At 52.2% G+C, this 23,468-nt stretch overlaps 6 protein-coding genes across 6 annotated transcripts; 1 reads left to right on the top strand and 5 right to left on the bottom strand.

Moving 5' to 3' along the window:
• Positions 1-325: 325 nt before the first annotated feature.
• On the bottom strand, positions 326-3,234 carry SPSK_08467 (retromer subunit VPS35; the record flags this gene model as incomplete). The annotated part of the gene is made up of 3 exons (XM_016735064.1): positions 326-490; positions 573-3,024; positions 3,101-3,234. 3 exons carry the CDS (start codon positions 3,232-3,234, stop codon positions 326-328), a joined length of 2,751 nt encoding a protein of 916 aa, XP_016587616.1.
• A 1,121-nt stretch (positions 3,235-4,355) lies between these two features.
• Positions 4,356-5,823, bottom strand: SPSK_09178 (protein kinase; the record flags this gene model as incomplete). Its single annotated transcript, XM_016735755.1, has 2 exons — positions 4,356-5,179; positions 5,259-5,823. 2 exons carry the CDS (start codon positions 5,821-5,823, stop codon positions 4,356-4,358), a joined length of 1,389 nt encoding a protein of 462 aa, XP_016587615.1.
• A 1,026-nt stretch (positions 5,824-6,849) lies between these two features.
• SPSK_08656 (uncharacterized protein) lies at positions 6,850-9,159 on the bottom strand (the record flags this gene model as incomplete). Its single annotated transcript, XM_016735247.1, has 5 exons — positions 6,850-7,669; positions 7,732-8,620; positions 8,673-8,729; positions 8,798-8,819; positions 8,863-9,159. The coding sequence occupies 5 exons, from the start codon at positions 9,157-9,159 to the stop codon at positions 6,850-6,852; spliced, it is 2,085 nt and encodes a 694-aa protein (XP_016587614.1).
• A 3,429-nt stretch (positions 9,160-12,588) lies between these two features.
• Positions 12,589-15,483, bottom strand: SPSK_08472 (uncharacterized protein; the record flags this gene model as incomplete). The annotated part of the gene is made up of 1 exon (XM_016735068.1): positions 12,589-15,483. The coding sequence occupies one exon, from the start codon at positions 15,481-15,483 to the stop codon at positions 12,589-12,591; it is 2,895 nt and encodes a 964-aa protein (XP_016587613.1).
• Positions 15,484-16,971: 1,488 nt separating this feature from the next.
• On the bottom strand, positions 16,972-17,689 carry SPSK_09772 (glycoside hydrolase family 45 protein; the record flags this gene model as incomplete). The annotated part of the gene is made up of 3 exons (XM_016736342.1): positions 16,972-17,392; positions 17,457-17,510; positions 17,586-17,689. 3 exons carry the CDS (start codon positions 17,687-17,689, stop codon positions 16,972-16,974), a joined length of 579 nt encoding a protein of 192 aa, XP_016587612.1.
• Positions 17,690-20,316: 2,627 nt separating this feature from the next.
• On the top strand, positions 20,317-20,664 carry SPSK_10066 (uncharacterized protein; the record flags this gene model as incomplete). The annotated part of the gene is made up of 1 exon (XM_016736624.1): positions 20,317-20,664. The coding sequence occupies one exon, from the start codon at positions 20,317-20,319 to the stop codon at positions 20,662-20,664; it is 348 nt and encodes a 115-aa protein (XP_016587611.1).
• Between the last annotated feature and the right edge of the window lie 2,804 nt (positions 20,665-23,468).

Here is a 23,468-nt window from a genome sequence, read left to right as displayed (position 1 = left end):
TACATATCCTCGGTGAATATGAATTTGCATATTGGTCTTAATGATCCTTGTCATATGTGCCGTGAAAAATAAATGACTTTGCTCGCAACACTTCCAAATGAAGGTGCGTAGATATAAAACACGCGAGGCGGCTTTTCATAGATACAGCTTTTCTAGTCTTCACACGCACCAATGCAGGGAAACTGAACACAAATAATAAAAAGGTAATAGGGAAATAAGATCTGGATGTCAACTCGCAAAACAAAAACAACAACAATTAAAACGAGACACAAAAAATACAGCACTACCTAGCATCTACTCCCCGCGCATTAGCACTCTCCCTCATTTACTTGGGCGTCAGCACAATGCCTTCGTACTCCTTGCTACGGATCAGCTCCAGCGTATGGTGGAAGTGCTTCTTGCTCGCCTCCACCGACGCCGACTCCTGCTGGTTGCTTGCCAGGTTCGAGTGGATCAGCTCAATCAGTCCGTTCAGATACTTGGTCGTCACCTGTCGAAGCGTTAGCACGTAAATGATAGCACGGAGCGGGGGAACGCGCTTGCGCCTACAAGCACACTGACGCCTGACTTACCGATTCGTTCTGCTGGTCAAAGTAGTACACATAGCGGTCCAGGATCTCCACAAACAACTCGATGGACGTCGCCGGCTCCATGCACGAGTCCGCCACACGCAGTGCCCGCTGCAGACACTCGAGCACGCGCTTGCCGTCCCGGTACAGGTCGGCGTTGCTCTCTTCCGTCTCGCCATTGGCCGCAATCGGCGTCGCCCACCACAGGTGGCTAGCCAGATATACGGCGCGGCACTGATCGGGCTTCCGCAGCAGCTTGCTGGCATGCTGCGCACACTTGGTGATGAGGGTGTCAAAGTTTTCGCGGCCAAAGTTGCGCGTCTGGTGCAGCGTGCTGGCGACGGCGCTCACGGCCTGGAACTGGGCCTTGGAGTCAGAGATGGCCTCCTCATACACAGTAAAGGCCTGCGCAAAGAACTCGTACGCGACCTCCTCGAAGCCGACCAGGTCGGCCGTCTGGCCGCATACGCAGAACAGGCGCAGCGCGAGTTCGGCACCGCCGCTACTGCCACCACCCGACGTGTTGCCATTCGTCGCCCGCTGGTAAAGTGTGGACACGGCCGAGTGCATGAACTTGAACAGCGACGACGACTGCGACTCCCAGTTGTCGTCGTAGTGTTCGCGTGCCTTGAAGCGGCGGGCCAGCTTCATAGCCGCCGTGATAATGGGAGGCGTGGTGATGCGGATGCGCTCGTTGCCGTCAGAGTAGGCTTTGCGCGCCAGCTGCAAGAGGCGGAACTGGGTGTCGTTGTTTTCGGCGTGCAGTAGGTGCACAATGCGAGCTAGCCAGCCCTGCTCCTCGAGCGTCTCGTCGGTCTCGTATGGGCGGCCACGCTGGGGGCCCTGGGATGCCGGTGAGGCCTCGACAATCAACACCTTGACCACATCAAGCACGTTTGTTAATTGCTCGGGTGTTTCGATGCGTGTCTGGTTTCTAAGCAGACTACGGGCAACCTCGCCGGCGACGGCCCGCTTGGTCTGGTAGATCTGCGACTGCAGCAGAGGAACATAGGTCGGCAGAGCCAGGGCTGTGAAAATAGAGACGTAGTGCTTGATCGGAGCCTGCAGAAGAGCCAGTAGGCTTTGTTGCGCGGCGGCGCCGTGGAAGTCAGGGTTGTTGGTGTTCTCCTGCACCTTTTGTGCCGCAAAGTCCAGGATCTGGTCGACGTAGTCGAGGCGGCTCGGGTATACGTTGAGGGCAAGGTTGGTGAGCGACACAAGGAGCGCGATCGTGTCGTGGATCGGCAGATGTTGGGCGTAGACAAGCTGCTTGACCTGGCCGAAGAAGACCTCGTACAAGTGGATGTCATCGCCAATACCACGCGAGGCAGCGGCGTCACCTTCCGTTGATGGCACACTCCCTTCTGCCGCGCCGTCGTTGTCACGGCCGTTGACCGCCGTAGTCTCCGTCTCCGCTGTTGCGTCTGTAGCGAGGGTCTCGGTCGTTGATTGTGCGTCCGCGTCTTTTGTGTCGTCCTTGCCGTCCTTGTTGTCTGCCTCTGCTGCAGGCGTTTCAGAGCTCGACCCGTTGGCATCACCGGTTGCAGGCTTTGCAGCTGCTGGGACTCCGTCCGTCTCGGCCTCCTTACCACCCAATTTTGTCTTGTTTAGCAGGGCCACAAGGGCGTCCTCTTCCATTTTCTCGCGATTTTCGTCGGGCCGGTTCTGGGCCTCGCGTTCGGCATAGTTAGACAGGCGGTCCATCAGGCCGACGACGATGGCCTTCACATTGACGTGCGGGTTAAGTTTAGAGACAGCGGCGAGGAACTGGTCGAGGGTGTGCAAGTGGAACTCGTCGGGGAAGACCTGGGTGATGACTTCCAGCAGGTACTCCTGGGCAAGCACGTCGCGGCACTGGACGACCTGCTCGAGCAAAGGTGCCAAAATGGTGTTCTTGTAGGTTTCGAGGTCGACGAGCTGGCTGAGGCGCACAATGTTGGTGCCGACGAGCAGCTGCAGCTCCTTGCGTTCCTGTGTGCGTTGCTCGCGCTCGCGGGAGTGTCCTTGGTGCTGCAGCCGGACCCAAAGCTTGTTCATCTCGACAAAGTTGGTGAGGATAAAGCTGATAGAGTCCTGCAGGTTGCCCTCTGGTCCGTCGCTGTCGGTGGTGGGCAGGTAGTCACGCGCCTGGCCGGAGAGGTAGTAGCGCAAGAACAAGCCGCGTATTGGGTGCTGGACGCCGCGGCTCATGTCCATCATATCCTTCATGAGTTCCTTGACGGGGGCGCCTTCGACGGCCATGTAAGCAGTGCCGACGGTGATCATAAGATAGAGGCGGGGAATGATATTGCCGGCGTATTGGACAAGCTCGTAGAGGTCCGCCAGGTGGTTAACGGGGTGGTTTTCGCGCAGGTGGACAGACAGGTAGCGTAGGGCGTCGAAGACGGCCATGTAGAGCTCGTAGTATTGCTTGGGGCCAAGGCTGCTCGTACGCAGCTCCGAGACGAGGGTGGAGCTGGAGAGAAAGATTACGAGTCAGCAGAGAAAACGGACCGCATCGACGGGATCTATCTAGTGAAAAGTCATCGTACCAGCACTTAAGGGCGTCCATCAGCTTGCCAGGCGTGTCGAGACATTTGCGCATCAGCACCGTCTGTTGGCGCACAGCGATGAGGGCATCCTCGAGTAACCGGGCCTGATCTTCGGCTACCACCGGCACGGCCATTGTTGTCGGTCAGGGGAAGAAGTGATGCCGAAGGTCGTTCGTCCAGCCGATGGGACGGGGAGGGAGGTTAACGTCACCGCCGATACTCGACGCGACAGGGAATGAGGAACCTTGAGAGAGTGAAAAAGGGGATGGCTGCAGACCGGGGCTGGGTGGCGATTGGGGATGCGCGGCTGTCGTCGAGGTGCGCCGGGGTAGAGAGGGCGTCTGAACGACAAAATGCAGTTGCGTCGATATTCGATTGTCGATTGCCGGATCGATGGTCGTCAAGGTTCTACAGAAGCATGGCAGGAGACGCAATGGGCGGAAAAGGCAACCAGCTTTGGGTGGGTACAGAGGCAAGATGACAACGGAAGAGACGGGGCGCTCCACGAATGGTGGCTGGGTTAGCGAGAAGGTTGCGTAGTGCGGACAGTGCCATACAACGCCCTAACGCTAGAGAGGTAAACAGACGAGGCGGAACAATTACGTCAAATGCAAATTAAATACGAAGCAGTAAATTAGGCATGCTAGTCTCAATTCTCAATTGGAAAGAACATTTGTTCGCAAGGAAAGGAAGGAAGGACGCTGCGTCGGAGTCTGCAGCGGAAGGAGTCGTCCATCTTCAGCGGGCTGTCTGTCGTAAGACCTGCTTCCTGCGGAGCTCACCAGTAGTTGGAATCAAAGCTGGGATAATTGGCACGGTCCTGACGAGGGGCTACGTCACGTGTGAACCAGGCAGCTGTCATTTGAGCCAATCGCATGTCGCTCCCTGTTATGTGGAAACCAACAAGTCAAAGATGACAGCAGAGCTAGCATCGCAATATCACAGCCTTGAATCACAACAATATAAATAGGTACAGCTTTCAGATGAAATTTAGTGTTTTTGGAGCCTGGTTTACTATTACTATTATTTCTAATGATTATATGTTCATAATTCAAACCAATTGTATTGCATTAAAGATGTTAAAAAAATCAATGTATTTAGTTGAAAAACATGTCGTGTCCCATCATTGGTGTTATTGTCGTGATAATATGATTTGCGTTTATTGAAATCTAAAGTACTACCCATAATCATATCAAACTGCCAACTTATACTGACTCATCTTCATAACTTGACTGCAACACATATCGGACATCAATTACATCCTGAACCATTCGTGCGCCAGTACATCTTTCGCACTAATGCGCTTCTCAGGCTCGTACTGGAGCAGCTTGTAAAGCAGATCTGCCATCAGTTTCTGCTCCGCCTCGGGTGTCATCAAGATTGTCCGCTGTGATTCGTGACCGGGTTCCCGTACAATGGTTCTAGGCCTGCTGAGAATGAACTCGAGAGAATATGTCTCATTCCCGCCATGTCTAACCCACTTCCCTTGGTCATCGTAGAACTCCGCCCGACGATCCCAAGTATCCCACCACTGTGAAGGAAGCTTTCCGAAGAACCGTACCATTTCGGCCACGAGCTCGTCCGGGTCGTCGATCATGTAAAAGAGTGCCATCTGCTGTCTGATCGCATAGAGTGTACACCCGAGAGCCCAAAGGTCACAGGCTGGACCGATAGTAACTCGTCCTTCTTCTAGATCATCGTTCGTAGTATCGTCTCCGTCGTTCTCTTCTTCGCCATCCTCGTCGTCCGCTCCGTAGTCGTTCTTCTCGTCCTGAAGCATCTGTAGAAGCAGCTCTGGCGAAAGGTACGACTCGGGAATACAAGAAAATTTAGGGGGGGTTGAGACGCGGAAGGCCTCGCCAAAGTCAACGACGCAGATCTGGTCGGTCAGGTACTCACCCCCTAGGCGGAAGAGGTCTATTGCATATGTAAGATACCGTGGCGATGAGAGTGGGAGGCCGTCGCCCGACTCTGTCAGTACTTCAACCAATTTTGGCTCGTCAAAGATTGACAGGAAGTTATTTTCGGGTAGATGATTAATGTTGGTCAGCTTGACTAATATATTTGCCGGTCGGAAGTCTAGAAGAACGGAGTCAGTTAGGCGTATGTACTTTGACAATCCTATTTAAAGATCTTTAGGTAAAGAAAGTTGTCTAACCTCCGTGGCAGATACCGTTCATGTGTAGATAGTTCATGGCCTTTGCAGCCTGGTAGGCCATTCCCCGGAGAACAGGGCCGGGTTCCTCTTTCAAGTGCGTCCATATTCTAGGCGAGACGCAAGGCCCGTAGACAGGAAGAACTATACACTGGTGTGTTCCGTTGGGCCCTTTAAGTGAAAAGGTATGTAGTGGAAAAGAGATGTGTTCGGCACCGGGTGCAGATCGATCCAGGTCCGCCATGATCGTTAGGTCTGGGATGGCTTCCGGCTTGACCCTGGCAACAGTGACCTTGATAGCGACGTATCTAGATGAATCGTCGCACGTGTCTCGACAAAGCCACACAGTGCCGTAGCCCCCGTGGCCAAGCTTTCGAAGGACACGATACCGCCCAGAGGGACCGAGGGTGTCACCAAGATGGATCGGATGGAAACCGCCCTCTTTGTATCTTTCCAAGGGTTCAAGGTCCGTGTTGGGTCCTTTCAGACATGTACCGCTTGTCGTAACTGGTCCATGGCTGAGAAAGTTCACACTGAAGCCAACGGACGTACTGCGTGGATTGTCCATATCGACGGATAGCGAACTGGGACGTCTTGCTTGAAGGGATAGCAAACCGAGACGTCTTGCTCGAAGAGTTTGTCACGCTGTGCCAAACTACTAATGTTGCAGCACAATGGTGGCTTAGTGTAGCGGTCAGGTTCCTATAGCAAATGGTTCGCAGTCACGTGTGCAAAATTCTCGTTGGTGTGGTACAATGTAGTCGCTGAAATACAAAACATGTTGTGAAAATATCAACGCACAAAAGTGCATTCCGGATCTAATTACGGCAGCAGCAAATTTAGTTCTCCCCTATCTACACAATTTTCCGGCTACATAACAAATATCGTCATCATGCCCCTCTCTCCGAGCGACGAAGTTAAGCGTCGGGTCGGCTCTGGTACCACCGACGATCCCATGGTACATGCGATGATATCTCATTTGAATGTCTCGATCAATCCGCTCACTATTCTAGATCATGTGGCTTGTCGAACCCCCTAGTGATCAGGGACGCACTGCAAGCAATGAGGAGGTTGCCAGAGAGCTTGGCAGCCTCGGCCACACTCATATTTGCATTCGGTACGTATCCTGACGGCAGTGTAGCAATATCTTTATCGTATTTCATTTTTACTTTCCTGTTTCATTCGGCACGGCTTACGATTGCGGCTATGTATCCCATAGGTCCTGCGACCACAGCACTACTAGAATCTCAGAGACTACGCGCAGAGGCCGCCGCTATCGCCGAGTTCATACAGACAATCACATAACCGTATTCTGTGGCACGAATAATACCGCCAACTAGCAGGGCGACGTATTTCTCGTTATGCAGCCAGACGGTCGTTGGAGGATCATGTATGACTACGAACGCCGTAGTTACAATTGGGTTGGCGTTAATTTGCATCCGTATCCGTAGATCGTGGAGTTGGGAAACTTTGAGGCGTTCGACGGTACATACTTAAGGAAAAGGTGTAGGAAATGATGAATACCAAACAGCAATACAAACAGCAGTCATTATGTACGAGAGAAAACTCAATAACACCATAACAGCAAGAGCCATCAAACTTCTTCTTTCACCGTGACCGATGCCATGACCTTGCTTTTGCCTAGGCCTACATCGGACACACCGTCACTCGGCTCCATGGTCTCGACGGTCGTTGTGGTCCGGCTTAGTGTCCCGTCGATGCTGCCAATGGTGGTCGAGCGTGGCAGACGAGGGCGATTCAGAGCTGTGGTGCTACCGACCGACGACTCTCCAGAGGACTCACCCGAGGAGCCAGGTGTCTTGGGGCTGACGTCGTTGCTGCTGCCGACGAATGTCGTCGACGTCAGCCCGTCCTCCTTGGCAATCCGGCCCGACGTCCATTGCCGGAACTTCTTGCCAAACACAAAAAAGACGGGGATGAACATGGCCATGACAAACAGTACGGCCACATAGACGCCAAACACAAAGAGGTAGCCGCGCTGCTGCACCCAGGAGCTGGCGTGAGACGAGAAGCCGAAGCTAATGACAGTGCGCAGCGTGTTGACATTGACCAGGACGGGGCCGGGCCACTGCGGATAGCTCTCAATAATAAATGTCTTCAGCACCGTGGCGGCGGTCAAGCTGCCAATCATAAGCATGGCGTTGCCCAAGAGCGTGATGGCAATGTGCCAATGAAACTGGACGGCACAGCCGAAAATGATGCAGCCTGCCATGGATGAGATGAACGGAACGATGAGGTTGGGCAGCTGGAACTCAGGCTCGCGGTTCGTTTTGCCACGTAAACGGGAGATTTTGAGGGTGAGCTTATCGGCCAGCGGCCCGCCAAACAGGTAAACCACGACTGACGAGACGAGGCCGACGAGCATCGTCAAGCCACTCAGCTCGTAAGGGATACTGGAAGTTGTTAAAATTAGCCAGACGTCAAAAATAGGTGTAAACAAACTGGAGTGACGCACCCAGCGGCCAAAAGAGCGAATGAAATGGTCTGGCCAATTGACTGCATAATAATAAAAAAGACTGCGTCGATGCAGATCACCAAAAGCATCGCCGGGAAGTACGTTGTTTGCAGCGCTCGTAGCATCTGCAGTGCCGCCTCGCGCCATTGAAAGCCGACATGAAACATGGTCAGATCGTCTCGCAGCGTGCGTTTGCCATACGTCGCATAGTCCAGGGCCGTCCGGACCTCGCCCGGCGCAACCGGCCACACCTGCTGCCCATTGAGCTCCTGCTTGCTGCGTTTGACGCGCGTCTCGGGCACAAACGCAATCAAGAGCACCCACGCCAGCACGCCCACGGACGACGTGATCAAGTAAATCCAGCGCCAGGAGTGCTCCACCGCAATATACGGGCTCAGCATGCCAAAGATGGTCATCATGGGGCCCTGGCACGCCATGATGGCCGCAATGGCGCGGTTGCGCTGGTGGATAAAAACCATGTCCTGCATCACGAGCGGCAGCAGAGCTTCGACAGTCGCCGACCCCAAACCGTGGATAACGCGCGCCGCCAAGTGCTCCTTGAGGGACTGGCTGTAGGCGGCCAAGAACCCGCCAATCCATGAGAACATGGCCGTGACCAGCAGCACAGGGCGACGCCCGATGGCGAGCGACAGCGGCACCAGCAAGAAACTAGCGGCGCAGTTGGTCAATGACGGCAGAGTAGACAGGAGTGTGACCTCGTAGAGGCTGACGGGCTGGACGCCCGGTGGGATCAACGCCATGGGGCTGGGGTTGCCCTTCATGTCAGCATGCTTCAAGATCGGCCGCGGGTCGACCCCCGAATACTCGAGCAAGAAGACGGGCAACAGCCCACCGACGACGAAGTCGGCACACATGGACAGACTGCCGACTGGCTTTCTGTTAGTGATGAGAAGAATAAAGCGAGGGCGGGGCCCACTTACAGAAACAGAGGGCACCGATGGCAGCGTATTTACGCCAATTGGGCAAGTTCAGGGGATCTGGAGAGTCAATATACCGTCATATCATATGCACCTTCGTAATTGCCAAACACAAAACATGTACCGACCTTTTGGATTGGGAGACGGCGTCTGTTGAGGTCAGCCTTTGGTTTAGAATATCATATACACTTACCGAAGGACTCACAGGAATCAACCGGATCTTGCCGTCGCCATCGTAAATATTGGTGCTTCCAACAATCTCCAGTGGCACTTCCTCGTCTGTCAGCGTGGCTGATGTGTCTACTCGCGACAGTGGTGGCTTTTCTGTCGAGGTATTGTCCGACGGTGCCTTGATGCTCTCTGTTGCAGTTTGCTCGTCATGATCACGGACACGGCTGGTATTGTTGCGTGGAGTTTCCGATTCCGTGTCCAGTGCCACATTCCACTCCGGTGGGAATTCTTGAACGACATTCGAGTGAGGGAGTGCCATGATTTTGGTGAAGGGCAAGTGTTGAGTAAGAAAGAAAAGCAACAGAGAGAAATATTTCAACTATTTTGACGACTCTAGAAGAAGATCTGAATAGCACATAGTTTACACAGAAGAGAGGAAACGCGAGATATATATCATAACCATCAACTGAGGAGTTTTCTTTGAAGCATAAAATTAGCCCCTCGGCCAACATCCGTCGACATATACGGCTACAAGTGATAAGCCAAGATGCAGGTGGATGCCTCGTGTAAAGTGGCGATTCTGGTCTAAATCTCAGACGAAATAAATGGAGCGTCTGAGATCGAAGACGGGGTTGAAAAGGGCAAAAAGGCAAAGTGAGGAACACACATGAATCGACGGACCCCAACTTCGGGACCGTGCTCATCCTGGGGTCGGATCTCGGCCACGATAGTTGCATCCGGCAGTTTACGCCTTTGTATCAAGTCTGGGCCATCTATCGAGGCCTCTCCCTTTGTTCATCCCTACCTACAACAAACGGGACAGCACAAACTGATAATTGAAAATGAGAGGGATAGAAAGAGAGAGACAGAAAGACATAGAGAGATAGAGTAAGTTCCATTCGCCCTTGCCACTGGCTAGCGTCGGCTGTCTTGTTACGACAAAATCACCAGACATTGCAAATATAGATCCCGTGTATAGGACGAGTCAGTATGCTCCACAAGGAACATTTTGTTAAAGGCGAATGCTCTGAATCTGGGGTAGAGTATCCAATTTTCATGCTACCTGTATGAGCCCTCTGTTCTGAGAAGCTGTCCCACGAGGCTGTAAACCGGCAAAGGACGCGTGCAATATATAAATCCAAATGACACGACAGCTCCAGATGCAGGTTGCGGACCCTGGTTGGCAGAAAAAGGAGAAGAGGATATTTATTCCCCGCACACCTTTGTTTTAGCCTTGGCATTAGCCCCTATTTGGTGTTGTTTGATAGAGGCGCGACACGTACATCAACCAGCCACCCATAAACTGTATTACATATATGTGCCAAAATAGAGTGCCATAGCGATAAAATAAAGAAAAGATGCATGGATCAAGTTCTTTAAGTTTCTGGTATTTTGTCCCCTTATCTGTTTCGGCAATTGTAAATCTCGAAATCTAGAACTGGCGGCACAAAGGCCGAGTCATCCATTCTCGCGTCTGCCATGGCAGCCACCTCCGCTTTATGTATTGTAGTGCAAAGCAGATGATGCTCATACAAGGACCTCGTTGGAGAGGTTTGTGGAGATCTGTATAGTCGTGGAGAGAAAGGAAGAGATAAGACTACATATACTCTGCTCAGGAGAGATTGTAAATGTTTCTTGGCTTAAATGTTTCATTTGATATGCGCTGCATCTCGGCATTTGATCGGAGAAAAACACGCTTGGCAGATCTGTGCATCTTCCATCTCTGATACCTTGACTTATGCTTTTTCTTCTCCCCATGAATGAGCACCGTTTAAATGCAACCGCCATCTGCCGTGGAATAAAAGGGAAGAATGACGGAACAAAACGAAATGGAAATAAACGGCCGCACTATCGACATATTGAAACATATCGAAACAGACGACGACACTGCAGGAATATTCTCCGACGGGTTGAGGGCGACGAGAAGAAGAATGTGAGGCAAGACATAACGGAAGATAAGAGAAACAAGGCCCAAAATACACTCTCTAAGCAAATGTATGCAATTTTGGTTGTCCCTACATATAGATAGCTATATTTTATTCTGATAAGGGTTGTTGGAGTCTGCTGTGATTTGCATATAGCCGGGCAATTTTGGCATGAAGGTTCGACACGGAAGGCGTACAACGTAGGATGGCAGTTGTTAAACAAGGAAGAACATAAATTGCATCAAGACAACGAATAGTCTACCGGCGCTCATCAGAGCCACTTTTCGTTGACAGCTTTCCCTTCCGACTCTCTCAGTCTCTCCTTCATCGTAGCCGTGGTCCCCTCTCAGATATTCAAATTGTCACTAATTCCCACATCCGGCTTGCGACGCCCTGCAGATCAGCCTCAGAGATAACAATTTCATGCTCTCCCGACTCTGCGACGGGCGCGCGCAAGAAGAGATCTTCAACCCGTATGACCAAGGGTGCGCCTGAAACCCGAAACAGAGTGGCCACACGGTCATTGCGCGGCATCTGCAAAATTGGATCGGGCCCAGCCCATGATTAGTCGATCCGCTGCCTGAGAGAGGGTTCCAGTATAGTCGAATGGGCACGTGCAGCCGCACTAGAGACATAATGCGAAGATATGGGGAGATGATGCTAGTGCGTGCAAAACGTCGTTTGATGAAGAGCAATGAAGGATGCACCGTTTAGCTTACGCGCTGACGAATATGTTTTGTGCTACCCTCTCGCTGGCTTGGGATGAAGCTTACAAAGCAGCGAGTCACATAATTTTCCATGTCCCGTATAACATATGGCATCATCGGTAACATTCTAGGGCATTTCACAATGCATTGTAGGGAACTTGTTTTTTTTTTTTTTTTTTTGCTTTTATTAATAAATGCTAGATTTTTCACTTTTTTTATGCTTTTCTAGCTATCGTACACTGGCAACCCACGCCTGACCTGAGAATCTTTCTCCGTAATGGAGAAAAACACGCCGTTCCGTGGAGACGCTAATATGCGTTTCTTCGAGGTCAAAGGCCATGCAGAACCTTCCATACATGAATGAAACAGGAAATAAAAACAAAAGAAGGAAACGGAAATTATCATAACATCTTCAAGAAGATCGAGCCGATCATACATTACGTCGGCTGCGGCTGAGGAAGGAGGAAAATAGCAGGAAGATGTGACAGGTGAGCATGGGTGTTCAAAGCCGCGATTGGCAGATGATGGCTGTCGTCAAGGTAGGTGGCTTCTCGTCCTCTCTCAAACGTGTCGTCTTGTCTGCTGCTCTTGCGCGTATATGGCAAGAGATCCACCTTGTCCTTCATGGTTGCTCGCATGCCGTTTGCATTTGCTCTTTTGCAAACAGAAAATGTCAATGTGACCACACAACTCCTGGCCGAAAAAGAAAGAACTCGTAACTTTTTTTGTTAGACATCCTCGCCTATTCATCCCCCTTTTTGTAGTTACCAAACTCCAAGCTTGCTGTGATGTCGAGAAATGAATATGAAAGCAGGTGAAGAAGCAGGTGAAGAGCAGATCCGAGATGAAGATTGAAAAGAAATCGGACCTGAAAAAAAAAAAAAAAAAAAAACAAAGAAACCGACGTATGTCGTCTAGTGTATATTTCGTTCAAAACAACATTCAAATCCGGTTACTACCAGTCGTATCGACCTTATACCGGCCTTCAAACCCAGAAGGGGAGGTCAAGTTGCGTGCATGGATAGACGGACAACTGTCCTCGTTCACCAAACCCACAGACGTCATCGCCGTTCACCCAGGCTCGGTCTAGAAGGAGGCAGAAGGTTGTTGGCAAAATCACCATCGAAATTGATACCTCTCGCCAGGCTCGGTGGAGACTTCAAGCTTGCGAACGAGCCGTGTGCCGAATGCGCCGAGGTAGTTGCCATTGTTCCGCAGTTGGAACATGTTCCGCATGTGCATTTCGTGGTCTGGATTCAAGGTGTATTCCGCTCGCAACTCGCCATCGAGATCACCGCGGTAAATGTCAAGATGATAACCTTCCTGCCGGAGGTAGTCAGCCGCGTGGGTGCCGCGACGTGCGACGACTTCTGAAATGCCAGCCATATCTGTGCCGGCGCGCTCACATTCTCCCATGGCAGCAAGATAGTCGCCATACCGCTGGACGGCGAGGTAATGCCGGTTCTCTCGCTTGCGCTGGGCAATCATGGAGATTGTCTCATCGTAGATTGTGGCGACGTCGAAGTTTGCACTTGGTCGCCTTCCCGTGCGAATCCGCCGTTCCTCGAGCAAGACTTTGCAGCGTACAGTGGGGGACATGGCCCCGTATACCTCGCGCTCCAGCGGAGCAAAATCCGAATCTTTGGACAAGGGCAGCCAGCACTGGAGAAGATCGGACGTGAAAAAGGGATGCTTCATCCGACGGAGAAAGGCCTCTTTGCGCTCCTGGTACTCTTCTTCGTCTAGCCGGGGTTGGTGGTCGACGAAGGGGTCGTCGGCGAGTCCGCCGCCGACGTTCGAAAACGGCCGCGTCATGGGCGATTCCGGGTCAGGGCAGCCGGCGGTGACGACAATGTGGTCGTCCGTGGCCAACTGCTCAATCGCGGTCTGGGCGACGACAGCGTTCGAAGCGCTGACGGCACCACCCCCGGAACCGCCTGACTCTTTTCCCGACCCGGTGCTCGCTGCGTCGTCCATTTGGACCTGGGGGACAAGGGCACCGGCGACATTGGCATCGGCTGTGAGCGCATGAACGCCACAGCCTTCAGAGCTATGTCCACGGTAGCCGGGTAAGGGGCCTTTGGTCGACGAGTTGCCACTCTGATCAGATTTGTTGCCATACCGAGAGTCGGAAGCTTTGCTGTTGCTGGGAGCAGAACCGCTCGCACCAGCGCCGGCACCACCTGTACCTGGGCCTGGACCAGAGCCACTGGGGCCAGGACCGCCATTCTTGTCATCTCGGTCGCGGCCACCACGCTTGGAGGACGAACGAGGGGTGGACTCTTTGTCATCATCTTCGTCCTTTGTGGCCTTCACGGTCTTGTCAGAACCGTCCGAATCGGCCTTGTCGTCCGTGTCCTCTTCGACAGAAGCAAGAACAACCTCTTGACCCAGGCGGCTGTTGCCACGAACAGCACGGTTGGCAGGGCTGACGGGAGAGGTCCGGGTAGTGCTGTTTGGGTTCGCGGCGTGGACGCGGGCCCGCTCCACGGAAGGCAGGGGAGCACCATCCATGGGGCTGTTGTTCTGTGGCGCGGGACTAAGTGCCAGGAGACGCGGGTCAATACACGCATTCTCGCCGACGCGGCCATTAGGCGACAGGCTTCCATGTGGGCCTAGATGGCCTGGGCTTGGGCTCGTGTAATTGTTGTTGTTGTAGCTGGGCAACATGCTGCCACGCGAACCTGGATGGTGTCCATGGCTGTTGGACCGCGGAGGGAGCTGCCCGTTACTCACAATACCAGCACGGCCCATAAAACCGTTTCTATGTTGATCTGGTAGGAGTGTGGCCGAGGTGTTTCTTGGACGATCAACGCGATCGTCATGAATCTCGACTATGGGACCTCTTCCAGACGACTGGTTGAAAAACGGGTCGAAATGTCCCACAGTAGGCGACAAGTCGGCAATAGGCGTTCCATCGCGGTGGTGTACGGACGACGTTATGCCACCATTGTTGCACTCATACCTATTGCTCCCCTCCCGCATGATGTCAGGAACATCTTCTGGCCCGCGGGGGTAAAATGGCCCGAGTGACATGACCGGCTGCGCCGGTCCAACTATATCATCAATGAACGGCCCAAAAACATCTGGAGTTCGTGCTCCGAAGCCGCGGAAAGGACCGTTGTATGGTGGCGGCCCATACCGCGAGGTGCCTGGCGACATGGAAGAACTATCGCGACGAAAAGGGTACAAACTGCCGTTGTCTGGACCGTATCCATGAGTTCCGTACACATGAGCGTGACGGTCGCGAGCATGAACCGTGTTGTGGCCTCGTCCGGTGACGTGCATGCCAGCATTGAGCATGGGACCAGGACCGGGGCCCTGCATATAAAGGTGTTGAACCAGAGGATTGGGGTGCTCGGCACCGCTCCACGTCTGGTTGCTGTACGAAGGACGACGCCCACCAGCTTGATTCGGCTGCATGTACTGCTGACCGTGATGCAGTTGACCATACTCGGTCGCCGACGAGCTGCTTGAACGCATGTGACCACCCGATGGGGCTGGCATGATATGTCTTGACGACATTGTTTGAGGTCCGTACTGACCCATGACTGTGACCTGTGGAGAAAGACTGGGCGGTGCGTTCTCGTTGCCCACTTGACCGTCTGAGGTCGATGTGGCACGACGCTCGGCAGACGGGGCAGGCGCTTCGGGCTGGAAGGAGCTCTCAAGGACTTGCATTATAGTGGACGGTGTGTCTCGGCTCGGAGTTTCGCTCTGCCCTGCAACCGTGCTGCTGTCGCGCTCAAGCTCTGAAAGACCGGAGATCATGGATGCCGAGGTAAGTGCACGAGCACGACGATGAACGGGGGGTGCTGGGTCGATACGGTCGCTAGGCGACACGTGCTCGACGCTGGGGATTGGAACATCACAGTCTCTGAGCTCCGGAGACAGCGACACTTCGCGGGACGTGTTGCTGCTGGACAGATCTTGTATTTGAATGTGTTCACCTCCAGGATCGATGTTCACCGGTGTGGTCTCGTGGAGACCGACACCATTCAACTTCGGCATCGTGATGATAAGGAGGCCGTGCTCAATAGGAGGTTGGAGGGAAAGAAAGATGCAAAGAATGATTTTGAGGTAGGACAATAACAAAAGGCAAACCAACAAGAGTCAGCTGCGAAGATGTGTTGTGTTCCGAATTGCTGAGCAAAAGAGAGCAAGCAAATCCAGAGAAGGGGGCTGACAGACGTACAAAAAAAAAAACGTCGACGTATATTACACAACATACGAAGATGCAAGAGGAGGTAGGAGTTGTCAAAGACAAGGGAAGTAACAAGAGAAAGGCGGTGATCGTGACGGTTGTGAGGGTTACCGACAACGGGGGGGGGACTAGGTAGGAGATGCAGAAAATTATGGCCACGCCTGTTAACACAGCAGGGCCACAAACATGCACCGGGGGGCAGGTGATCACCTCGTGAAAATTCTTCACAATTGTTTTGTTTCCTACCTCTGGACCAAGCCTGTTCCGTGTGCAGACTCGTCATCGTGGTTGGCTCATGGCATCATGTCATGACAAAAACGGAAGGAACGACCGCGACAAGGGCCGGGACAATGAGTTTGATGCGCGGGCCGGAGTGCCACGGAACAGGGTATCCTCGTAGCTACCAGCCCTATTTTGGTGTTCAATAGCAGGCATACGTGCTCCCAAGCGGGCAGCTTCCAGTTTTGTTGTACTTCTACGTGCGGTGGCGTGCGTGCAGACTGTGCACGCCGGACGCTCCTTCCTCCCTGGTGGTGATACGCGTCTCGAGCACAGCCGAAGTAAGAGGAAAGAGGTGGAGGGAGGGCAAAGGTTTACAGATAGGGAAGGCAGAGCAAGAGAGAAACTAGGAAGGAGGTCCTCGAGAAGAGAGGCGGGGAACAATGATCCATAGACTATTGCAGCCATTGGTGAGGGTGAGGCTTTTGGCTTTTGAATTTTTGAATTTTTTCCCGGTCACGTTTCCGGTTATTAGTTGGTGATATATTTTGATATTGTCGTCGACGGGCCTAATAGCGCGTCCATGTTTTATTGTCTTGTACTGCTTTATTTGCTGTTGCGAACCTCTATCTTCTCCGTTCTTGTCCTTCTTTATTATCATATTGTCGTTTGTATTATGCTTCCCTCAAGGATACTTGGCTTCGCAGCCCGAAATGTTCGTCAGACGCGACGGGCAAGTAACTTGCTGGTACTGAATTTTCCAGCCGGAAATGTCGCCTCGAGCCCAGTTGAATCGCCAATAGCAGCCAGCTTGGAGGTTGCTCGGAAGTTGCTCGCAGCTGGATCGACCAGTGACGCCGCCAAAGTCGGAACCCCTATCGTACTTGTTAGATGTTGTCTGCCTGTCTTGTTGATGTGTTTTTGCTCTGCTTCTTCTTTCAGTTTACGTTGCCGTATCTCTTCACACCTCCCCATCGTCGGCCGCTTCTTCTCCTCTTGCTTTGTTTTGTTTCCCCTGTTTCGTTGGCCTTGCTAACTCCTGTCATTGCTTCGCCCTTGGGCATCCTCCGAAAACGTCAAAACACCGACCGCCCATCACCGTTCGCGACGTACCAGTTGTAACGGCTTCCATACTGCCGTGGGCAGCCTTGGTCAAAGTACCCAAGACCGCCGCCGGGCGTTAGAATAATCAAGTCGTCCTTTACGACACTACCGCCCGCGCCGCCGGGCGTCACAATTTGAACAATCATCTTTTTACCGGCCGCTGCACCCGACAACCACTGCACCTCGTAGCATTTGCAGCAGTTGGGATTGTCTTCGCGCTGGTTGTCCGATACTTGGATGGCAAAACCGTACGACAAATCGTCCGCGACGGGGACCGGCTGGTAGCTGTCGCACATGTACGAAGAGCCGCCGGGCGAGCAGCCCGTGGTCGCAAAAAGCCCCGTGTTTAGGTCCTGAGGCCTGTTGTCCTTGTCGCAAGTCCGGGCGACGCCCCTGGCAGTAGCCGGTGGAGTCAATACGGGCTGGTGAGAAAGAAGGCACGTGTGGAATCACTCACCTAGATCTCAGGAGGTCGGAGTTGCGGTTGCCGTTTGCACAGATCGGTTTGCAGCTGTGTTTGTTTGGGTAAGTTTACCTCGTTTTTGGTTTTCACTTCGCATACAAAGTCGTAAAACACTTAACTCACCAGTCCCAACCAGTGTAGGAACTCGCGCTCGTCACAACCGCTGCTTCGACACTAGCCGCGACAAGCCGCCCAACAAGTATCAATTGTACCAGCTTGAACAGCATCCTAGTCGCGTCGACCGTATCTGTTATACTTTGACGATAACGTTAAGGTTGAAGAAAGACTTGAGGCGGGTTCGTTTGCAAACGTGTTTGCAGGCTTATTTGCAGCAGCAAGATAGAGAGACAAAGGTTGCTCGTTTCCCAAATGTACGTCAACAATATATAGAAACAATGGAAGAAAACTGACGTCCATCAGCATTCCACATGGCCGAGCGTCTCGCGTCGGCATCTGTTTTATAACTCCTCTTGTCCCCAAACTTCTCCGTTTTCCTTGCCATCTACAATTTCGGCACTATATTGCAATCATACCGGTCACAGGAGCCGAGCTGCTGGGGAGCATAGTAGCTTTGGATATTAGATTAACCTTGCTAACAGGTCACCATCTATAAAAAGCAACTTGCCGAAGCACAGAAAACAACCCCCAAGATTGTCCCAGCAGACCATCACCGATTCCAACTTACCCTGGCCGACCACTACCTGTACCTGCCAAGACCAAAAACGACCAATATGGAAGACGTGGCTGGAGTCGTGGATAACCTAGGTTACCACAGAAGCGTTCCTAGAGAAGGTCCACCAATCTGTGGCAGGTGATGATGCACATCCTAAGTCTTCCAGCTGCTGCAAGTACTTGAACATTTTCCATCTCGACATGTGGGACGCGTACAAAATTAACATGGACTCTTCTTTGCTGGACGGAGTAGCGTTTCTGCAAGGAACGGTACCTTGGTATTTTGCAAATTTAATTTCTTTTCTTACTTCCTAAACTCCTTCTTCGTAATATTTTCTTCTTCTTCCCCGTTCCAGACAATATATGTAGTATTAGTACTAACAGAACGGCTTAGCAGATCCAAGAATATATAAGACCCCTTTCAATATCCGATCCAATTCTCCGAACATATTGAGCCGCCCTGTAGCAGTCCGCACTACACCATCCCTTTACCCTTTTCTCCGATATTCCTCCCACATCCCAGAACACGGCAATCGAGCACTAAGTCATCTTCGGCACGGCAAGCATACTGTACGAACTCAAAGACCATTGTACCGTGTAACAGCGGACTGCACCTAACGAGATGGTGGGTACGTACGGTGTGTATACTCATGCTGACGGGTGATTGCTACGGGCTTCCTGACAGATGATAATTATATTGCAGTCCAGGCATTGTCTCACCGTAAAAGTGCTCTTTGCGAAACATCCCGTGGAGAGTCGGGTTCATGGACGCCCGTGACGGCTCGCTGCCAGGCTGCAACGGCTAAGCACCATTCTGCAAATAAGACATTGACGACACACCACTAGGCCATCTGAGCCCCAAACCGGTCTCGTTCTGCGAAGAATGTCATCCAGCACCTGCACAAAGAAATCCGGAGTGCTATAGCCCGTCCAGTCGTTCAAAAAGCTCTGCTGCATCTTCTGACGTCGGATGGCAGTTTCAGCTTGTTTACCTTGTTCCCCTAACCCTGTCACCAATATTGCGGGTGCAACTTCGTTGACCATACCACCATGTAGCAGGCCTTTCGTACTGTAGTATGTCTCGGTTCTATCTTCCATTGATACTTATTTCTGTGTCCAGACGGGCGTGTACGGAGACATATCAACCAAGAGAGCAGCATCTTGTGATCACAAAATATGGTCACGTGTCTCGGGTGGCACAGCCGGAGACGACAGATATTCCGCGAATTCTTCATCTGATCTTTCTGTGCAACGGCACTCGAGTCCTCGAGTCCTCGAGTCCTCGAGTCATCCAATGCTCGAGTCCTGGTCATGTCAAACATATGGAGCATTACGACGCTTCCAATATGGTTGACCCAAGCCCGTCTGAATCAACGTTTTTATCCCCTTGTAAACGACGATCCGTTCAATGAGCACTGTATCCGTGAAAATGAGACCTAGCAAAAACAATTGCTCAGGCCCTCTAACATCTGGTCGCTGGAATAGCTGGTCAGCCGCGAGATAGGCAATCGCCGCCCGGTGGAGTTTGTCACCACAGGGAAAGGCTCTTACAATGTCGTGCCAACGTTCCGTATCCAAGACGGAGCCGATCCCAAATACGTTACGTTACGTGTTCCGCAGCCCGGGTTCTCGCCCAGTGTTCTCGTGTCCGAGAAGATCGAAAACGAGGTCCACTGGATGCAGTACTTTGAGGAGTAGCGTATCGGCTCCGTCCCGCACGTCTATGGCTGTCGCTCAGAGCGAGGCCAGGGCAGTATGGATCCGTAAATTTTTATGGACTTTGTCGAGGGCGAGAGTTTAAACGCCTTTTGGACCTGTTGGGAGGCGTCCACAACCGAGGCGGACAAGGCGAAGCAGCGTTTGGTCCTGCGATAGCTGGCCGCTATTTGGCTCGAATTCAATCGCGCTCGCTTTGATAAAATCGGGTATCTTACCAGGGCCGCTGACGACTCGTGGGCCGTCACACAGCGCCCGTTGGTATACGATATGTACGTCCACTTGTCAGGCATCCCGGACTTCCAACTAATGCGTGGCCGACAAGGCCACTATGAAGCGCACAGGAGTACAGAGGCCTTCGTCGCGCACTTGCGTTGCCAGCATACGTGCTTGCGCAATATCAACCTGCCAAGCACATGGGACGCCGAGGCCTTTTCTTACTCTCCAGACGGGCAGCCACACCGATATGGAGCACGCTATGGCAACCGCGAGCGACTGTCTCCTCTCACGCCATACCATGGATCTACCGGACTACGCTGCCCATCTTCATGGTGACAACGGGCCGTTTGCAATCTTTTGTTTCGATCTCTCTAAGGTCGATATACTGGCCGACCCGGCCACGGGGCAAATCACCGCCCTACTCGACCTCGAGTTCATAAACGCCATGCACGCCGCGTTTATCCAGGGCCTTTCCCTTGGCACGCTACTTATGACCTCGGCAAGGTGTATCGCCCGTGGCCTGTTTTCAACTTGGCAGGATCTACCACGGGGTATCTTCGTTATTCGCTCGGGTGGATCCGTCTATCGCTACTGAAGAAATAAAAGACTTATCAGAAGCACACCAAAGAACAGATTGCGGTGCACAATAAAGAGAGGGCATCGCTCGTAATGTAGGGGCGAGGTGAGCCGGCGAGGAATATACATGAGCAGGGCAGATGCTAAGATTATCAATGAGTTTCTGTCCTTTCGGTGTTGTCCCGTCGCAGTCTGCGCAGCAGATGTTATCACTGCTTTCAGCTGAGTTTCAGGGCCATTGACAATGCCACTCAAAGCTGCCAATTTCGGTTACTGCCGCTTGAATGCCATCTCTCTTTCTTTATTTCTTTTTACGATGTATTGTCGTCAGCACTTTTTTTTGACGATCTAACATACAGTATGGTTCGCACCATTCACCAAAGAGCAACGGCCAGAACAGCACTTTCCTCCTGTAACTTATCCAATTGCATCGGGTGTGGGGGTCGCTCCAAAAACCTCCCGTGCTTTGATTTGATGATGGCGTGCACTTGGCACCACCACCCAACCTAACCGCTCGTCGAAATGCAATTTTAAAATGAGATGCGCCGCGTTTAAATTTTCATCACCTCTTTTTTCTTCTTCATGGGTCCAAGATAAGGCTGTTTAGTGGATTTGTCTTTTCTTGCTGCCAAAAGTAACAATCACCATCCTTAACGGCACGCCCTCTAATTTTATTTTGCAGATTCGAAACATTTCGTCAACAGAGCGTCTTGTGTTGTCAACGGCGAAAGGCACAGATACCAATCGGTGGCGTGTTGGTTAACAAGAAGTTTTGATGTACCCATAACACGGCGTGCGACGCGTTTTCTGTCAACACCACCGAGGAAAGGATCCTGCCGAAATGAAAGTCACAACAAAAAATATCACACTAACTTCACACGACAGCTGCAAGGCTACGAGACAACGACCACACAGCCAACGTGGACGGCGTGTTGGCGTCTTGCCATTCTCTCGTAAAAAGGCAGCTGGGTGGTGAAATTTCACGTCGGTGAGGTACGACGTACGAGCTACGTTTGCAAATGGACGCAGGACGACCATGTCGTTGCGTGACATTGTGCCTTTTTTCCAATGTCATGGGACAATGGCCACCGACACACAAAAGGACGAACGATGGTCGTTGGCATCCTACCCGATTACCAAATAACGGCCGTATAGCACGCCCAAAAAGCTATCTCGTAGCCCCTGAGTACGAGCTCCTGTCAGTGCCTCGTACACCGGATTCTCTGCACATCGCGTGCCTAAAAGGCACCCTGGCTTCTTGAGTTCCGCCGTGTCAGCTTGCATGTGTGTACAGGCACCATCGTGACTCCATATACGTGGCTGTATTCCTTCTCCCAATCGCCTGTCCTCCGCCTCGTATACAAGACAAATATACGGAACCAACAGAGCCCAAGATGAGGGGAAATACGAATCGCCAGCAGTCTACCGGCATCCGGTCTTGCATTGCGAGAAAAGAGCATAACAGAAGCACTACTCCATGTCCAGATTAAGTCGGATGCAGCATGAGACCTCATGCCAAGTTTTCTCCCACATGAACACAGTAATACGAGATTGACGAGGGAGGAGAGAAGAGGGGTAAAAATGTGTGCGGCATGCTGAAGACGGTGTTCTATTGAGATTTGCTCTGGCAAAACGACGGCGCCCCATAAAGCCAGTCAACATCATGGAGACATTTGTTTTGCCATCGTGATGGGGCCCCGATGGCTGTTGCTCGAGAACAGGATTCACATTCACCACGGACAAGCCAACATATGCCCGAATACAAACTCGGGGAGCGCCATGCAGAACGAGACCCAAAATGAGACGACGAGACGAAAAGAATGATAACAAAAAAAACGCAGATAGAGTGACCGAGTGGCCAAATCCAGAGATAAGAAAAGCGACCAGTTCATCAGAACAAAAAGAAAGAGAAGCGGGCTCCTTCGTGGTGCCTTGCCTGTGACCTAAGACCAGCCAGGCGGCCCCCGCGGGATCGTCCTTGTGGGTTTAGACCAGTTCGGCCATCTCCAGTTACGTTGAACTGATGGGCATCATCCGTGGTTCGCTCTTGTTCAGACCGCAACAGTGACAGTGACGTCGTGGATGCGATATGGCCGTACAGTACTTGGGACGTAATCGTTCTGCCGGTTCATTTAAAAACAAACGTCTCACTGGGAATACCCACAATGCAGGACTGCGGAAGTGCAGAAATCCTACTCTACAATGGTAAGACGAGGGTATGCAGCGAAAGACCGTCGAGGTCATTGACAGACGACGATGCAGTCAGAGTGGTATTGAGCAAGGCCAAAAAAAGTCGCATCGAAAGGGCCAAGCGTTTTGGTGGCCGTACGATGGATTTCCAAGGAAAATCGGCTACAGCGGAGAGGCTAAGTGGAGACGGCAATGAACGTCTGTGTGTAGGGATTGGGGAAAAGCGCGAGAGTGACAGCGGATGAGCAGGTTCGCACAGGGCTAGAGGATGTGACGTCGGCAAGGTGACAACAATGCGGCCATTTTCCGTCGTATCGAGAGTGAGGTTTGGGCCTCGCTTTCATCATAGCTCGCCATGACGCCTTCGACGACCACAGCAGACCAAGTCCGGCCAAATTAAAAATTTTGTGACAAAAGGTCCTTCACGATGGTCAGTCAGTCCTCCTCCTCCCTCCGAAAACAAAAACCTTGGAACCTTGGATGGCGTTCTGTCGGTGTCGGTGTCGGTGTCGGCGTTATGATGAGAGATCCCTCTTGGGCCTTGAAGGTCCTGCCCTTGAAGAGCCCTTCGTGTTCCGTCGCGTTCGGCGGGGGCATCGTATCTCAGTCGGCGAGTTCTGTGGAGAGAGGGCC

Source organism: Sporothrix schenckii (assembly GCF_000961545.1).
Source record: "Sporothrix schenckii 1099-18 chromosome Unknown Cont44, whole genome shotgun sequence".
Classification (NCBI taxonomy): Eukaryota; Fungi; Ascomycota; class Sordariomycetes; order Ophiostomatales; family Ophiostomataceae; genus Sporothrix; species Sporothrix schenckii.
This window is presented reverse-complemented; position numbering and strand designations above follow the sequence as displayed.